The sequence below is a fragment of the Fusarium proliferatum genome (genome assembly GCF_900067095.1).
Source record: "Fusarium proliferatum ET1 genome assembly, contig: FPRO_scaffold009, whole genome shotgun sequence".
NCBI classification, from domain to species: Eukaryota; Fungi; Ascomycota; class Sordariomycetes; order Hypocreales; family Nectriaceae; genus Fusarium; species Fusarium proliferatum.
In genome coordinates, this window is record NW_022194798.1 from 1,435,543 (window position 1) to 1,440,324 (window position 4,782).

Below are 4,782 nucleotides of genomic sequence, written 5' to 3' on the forward strand. Positions count from 1 at the left end.
GGCAACAATCGACCATCGCTCCACCCCGACAAGACCTCCGTGTCTTCATCCGTCTAGAAGCCGGAGCTCCGGCCAGGGCCCACAGTGGCTACGCAATCCGGACCCTGATCCGGGAAAAACTCGGCGCCGTCTCAGACAAGATTCGACAGGTGTTTGAAGTCAGATCAGGATGGGCCATCCTGGCTGCCGACCTCGAAACGCGCGACTTTCTCCGTAGAGAAGCGGGCCGAGTGGGCGGCTGAGCTGGGAGCTATGGCAGTAGAAACGAACAAGGAATGGCACACTTATGTGGTCTCACACTTTCCCAGAAGACTGACCGACTTTCGCGGCAATGAGGTGGATAGTGACAGCGTTGTCAGCGATGAGATAGAAATCCAGACAGGGCTCAAGCCCGTTGATATACGTACTGGGAGACAATTCTCGGATAATCCCTTGACCAAGACTCTACTTGTGTCCTTTCTCAAGCCCACCAAGAGATTCTGGTCCCTCTTTGGCAGCCGTGCAGCCAGACTCATAGACAAAACCGTCCAACCTAAACAGTGCGAAACGGGGGACTACCACTTTGCCCGCAACTGCCGTAGACAGCCAGTCTGCCGACGCTGTGGCAAGACTGACCATATCGCAGACGGCTGTGCTGCACCAGAACAGTGCGTCAATTGCTTAGGGCCCCACGACGCCAGCCTTCGTAAGTGCCCAGCTCGGCCGAAGAAAGTGCGCGGCGTCCTTCGCCGGCTTACCAAAGAACAACGAGAACATGTCCGAATGGTGGGCGCGGAAACATACCGACAACGATATTCAGAAACACAGCTAGAGACGCATATGGAATCCCAACAAGGAGCGTCTGAACTGCGAAGGGGCGACATCGGACTAGATGAACAGCCAGACGCTCACGCTCCGAGTCCAGCTGCATCGGGAGCACCCTCGTGCATCATGGTGGCCACAGCTCCCCGGGCTACCTACGAAGCAGAGGAAGGAGCCTGAACACCATGGACTAAGCTCACCGAAGAAGAAGCGTCGTATAATTCTGACAAGCCGTACTCATGACTATGACCAGGAATAGGTACTCGCAGACACGAAAGAACGACAAGAAGCCTCTCAAGGCTTCCAGGCCAACGTCGGCAAGATCCCTCCGGCCCACGACTGCGCCCTGGCGCTAGCCGACTCAGAACGATATGACATTGTACTCCTGCAGGAGCCGTGGACAGCTCATACTAAAGCCCGCTGCCTAACCAAGAACATCGCGTCGACACGTTCACGCCAGTCGACATGTGGAACAGCAACGACACTCGGCCTAGAGTGATGACATATGTTCGACGAGACCCAAGACTTCTGGCTGACCAGATTCGCCCCTTTGAGACACGTGACATTCTTTGGATCACAGTCAACGGCATGACGATAGCCAACTTTATCGCAGAACGACGAGAAGGAGCCTTGAACACGCTACTTCGATGGCCTGTGCCGGAGCGCTGCCTCGTCGCTGGCGATTTAATCCAGACACCATAGTTGGCAGACGGGCCAAGCTACGAATCGCGGCCAAGAAATTGCAGACTGGACGTCAGAGAACGACCTCAACCTTCTCAATACTCTAGACATACACAAATCCGCACGGCAACACAATCGATCTTGCATTCACCAACCTGCCGCTGGCCGAAACTTTCGAGGACCACCTCGCCACTAGCTCCGACCATTTCACACTCAGCTTGACCTTCCCTGATATTAGATCGACTCCGATGCAGCCGGCCAAGATCCGAGTGACGACGGAAGACGAGCCAAACGGATTGTGAGATCGTAGAACTTGGAACCACGGAAATCCCCCTGACACACTCGACCCCTGCGGAACTAGACGAGCTTACGTTGGCACTCGTAAATCTACTAACATCAGCAGCAAAAGCATCTGGCCGGCCTGCACGCAAAGGTGGACGTCCAGCTCCCTGGTGGACGGAGGAGTGCGCCGACGCCGCGGCTACTTTTCGAGCCATCAGACGTAGCTACCCTCTGGGCTTCAACCAAGATGTCCAGATGGCCAAGCGAGACTTTCACCGTGTAGTTCGTCGTGCTAAAAGGAAGTATTGGCGGAACCTCATCGATAGCTTCTCCAGCAGCAGCGCTTTTCAAGCTGTCCGGTGCTGAAATCCCCTGGAGCCTTTCAGCCTCCACCGCTACAAGTCGACAATGTTGTCTATGAGACCCAGATAGACAAAGCCAATGCACTCCGACAGGCTACGTTAGAAGAAGAACTGCAGAGGACGACATTGCAAACCCTTGGACGCCTGTCACTCCTCGTAGACCGATACCGTTCCCTTCAGAGATCTCCATGGAAGAGGCGCAGTATGCAACCCTGAGCACAGGCAACACGTCCCCGGGATCGGACAACATCACAGTCAAACTTCTCGAGACAGTATGGCATATCATCGGGACACACATCCGCCGTCTCTTCGCAAGATGCCTTGCAACAGGCATCATCCAAAATTTCAAGGAAGCGGAGGTGGTCATGATCGCAAAACCGGGGCGCAGAGACCTCACAGAACCACGAGCATGGCGACCAACTCACTGCTCTCTTGTCTCGGCAAGGGACTCGAGCGGCTGATCGCACGCCGTCTGGCCTGGGCAACGGTGCACTTCAGCGTCCTTCACCCACAGCAAACGGGGGCGTTGCCCAAGAGGTCGGCAACAGACCTGGTGACAGCCCTGATACATGACATCGAAGAAGCGTTTGCGAGCAAGAAAGTGGCGACTCTAGTCACAATGGATATCCAGGGCTTTCGATAGGTCATGTGCATAGGCTCGTCCTGCGTCTTCGCGAACAGGGCTGGCCTAACCATTTGGCTCGCTGGGCTGGCTCCTTCATGAGCGGCCGGTCTGCGCGTGTCAGGTACCAAGACACCGTCACGCCCTCTTCTCCCCTACAGTGCGGCCTCCCTCAGGGGTCGCCGGTATCGCCGATTCTCTTTCTGCTCTACACTGAGCCAATCTATCGACTGGGCAATCCCCGGGGTCGCTTCGGCTATGCAGACGACACGGCCATCCTGTCCATAGCCGACACGTTAGACGAGACTACTGCTATGGCATCCAGCTCATCGCCGAGATGGTGCGAAGGGGCGCAGCGAACGGCGTTTCCTTTGACACGAAGAAGACCGAAGTCATGCACTTCTCCCGTAGCAAGCTCGGACTGCCCGCAGTACGCCACGGCGATGCAGAGAAGCACCCCGAATCAGCTCTGCGCTGGCTTGGCATCTGGCTGGATACAGGCTATCGTTCAGGTCCACGTCGAGAAGTGGGCGGCTAAAGCGAAGACAGTAGCCTATCATTTACGGGGTCTCACTAACACGATACACGGCCCTCTACCGAGCGCCGTTCGAAGTGCTGTCAGAGCATGTTGTCGAGCCAGTGCTACTTCACGGCTTGGAGGGCGTGGGTATCCAGGCAGCACTAGGCCGCGATGGAATCAGCCCACAAAGGAACTACCGTCGAGCAATCAGCATCTCATACAAATAATGAACAAGCCATAATCAGGCCATGAGAGCGATACTACCTGTCTGGAAGACGACTCCCCGCCATCCTACATAGGGAAAGCGGTATACCACCAATTGACCAATTGCTCGAAGCAAAGCGACTAAGATTCGCCGCAACGACTTAAATCGCTAACGAGGCTCACCCTCTGGCGGGCCGAACGCGCCCGCGTCGACCGCCTGACCGACCTACCTACCACGACCTCATCAAACGAAGATACCAAATACAGACAAAAAGTGTCTTCAGGACACGTCTCCGACGCACCGACGAGCTGCTTGCGCCCTGCGAGCGGCCAAAACTCGTCCAGCGATGCTTCCATCAAGAACAGATGCCTCCACTCCAGATGGCGTCAAAAGAGAAATCGACCGGCGCCTTCCTCCACTGGGTTGAGAGACTCGGACCCGCTCCACCTTGGGTCGTATACTCAGATGGCTCTCTATCCTCGGAAGGAGCTGCAAGCTACGGCTTCCCCATTCATCAGAACAATGTCCCCATCTTCGATGGATCAGGTCGCCTTGGGCCTGCCGAGGTCTTCGACGCTGAAGCTACTGGGGCATTAGAGGGCCTCAAAGCGCCCTGACCTGCAAGGGTCAGCAGCGCAAACCATTTTCATCTGTCTAGATAACCTCGCGGCCGCCACGGCCTCGAGGCACGCCCTCCGACTCCTCTCAAGACGTCTTTCTCGAGTTTCAGGCTCTAGCGGCATCGCACGGAGCCACACAAGTACTCTGGGTCCCAGGACACTCCTCTATCCCTGGCAATGAACAGGCGATAAACTGGCAAAAGCAGCGTCATCACTCCTCGAACCTGAAGGTCTCAACCAACGCTGGCTTACCTACGACGGATCGCGAGACAAAAACCAAAAGAAGCATTCGAGACGTGGTGGTCTACCTCCGCTCCTGAGCAATACAAGAGACTCAACCTCAAGGCGACTAAGGCTGCCCACAGAGCTGAGCTCCCGCGCGCAGCCTTACACCACTTGCTGGCAGCGAGGTCCCTCCAACGGGGACTTCGCCGCGTATCACGAGAGGTTCGACCACGGCGATGCGCGCCTGGTCTGCTCATGCGGCCGACGCAAAGCACCGGATCATATCTTCTACTGCAGAAAGGCCGCAGCGCATCCGGATGGAGGCTAGCACCCTCACCGAATGCAGCAGTCAATCTAGCAATAGGAAGAGACTTTACCAAGTTTATCGATCTGTCTAAAGACAGCGCGTTCTTTGGGAAAATTTGCCCTCGCTACTAGGCGCCCACGACTTGAGAAGCACTCGC

At 56.1% G+C, this 4,782-nt stretch overlaps 2 protein-coding genes across 2 annotated transcripts; both read left to right on the forward strand.

The window, feature by feature from the left end:
- Window positions 1–252: 252 nt before the first annotated feature.
- On the forward strand, window positions 253–981 carry FPRO_15245 (uncharacterized protein; the record flags this gene model as incomplete). The annotated part of the gene is made up of 1 exon (XM_031220455.1): window positions 253–981. The coding sequence occupies one exon, from the start codon at window positions 253–255 to the stop codon at window positions 979–981; it is 729 nt and encodes a 242-aa protein (XP_031086113.1).
- Window positions 982–2,846: 1,865 nt separating this feature from the next.
- On the forward strand, window positions 2,847–4,090 carry FPRO_15244 (uncharacterized protein; the record flags this gene model as incomplete). Its single annotated transcript, XM_031220456.1, has 2 exons — window positions 2,847–3,365; window positions 3,740–4,090. 2 exons carry the CDS (start codon window positions 2,847–2,849, stop codon window positions 4,088–4,090), a joined length of 870 nt encoding a protein of 289 aa, XP_031086114.1.
- Window positions 4,091–4,782: the final 692 nt, after the last annotated feature.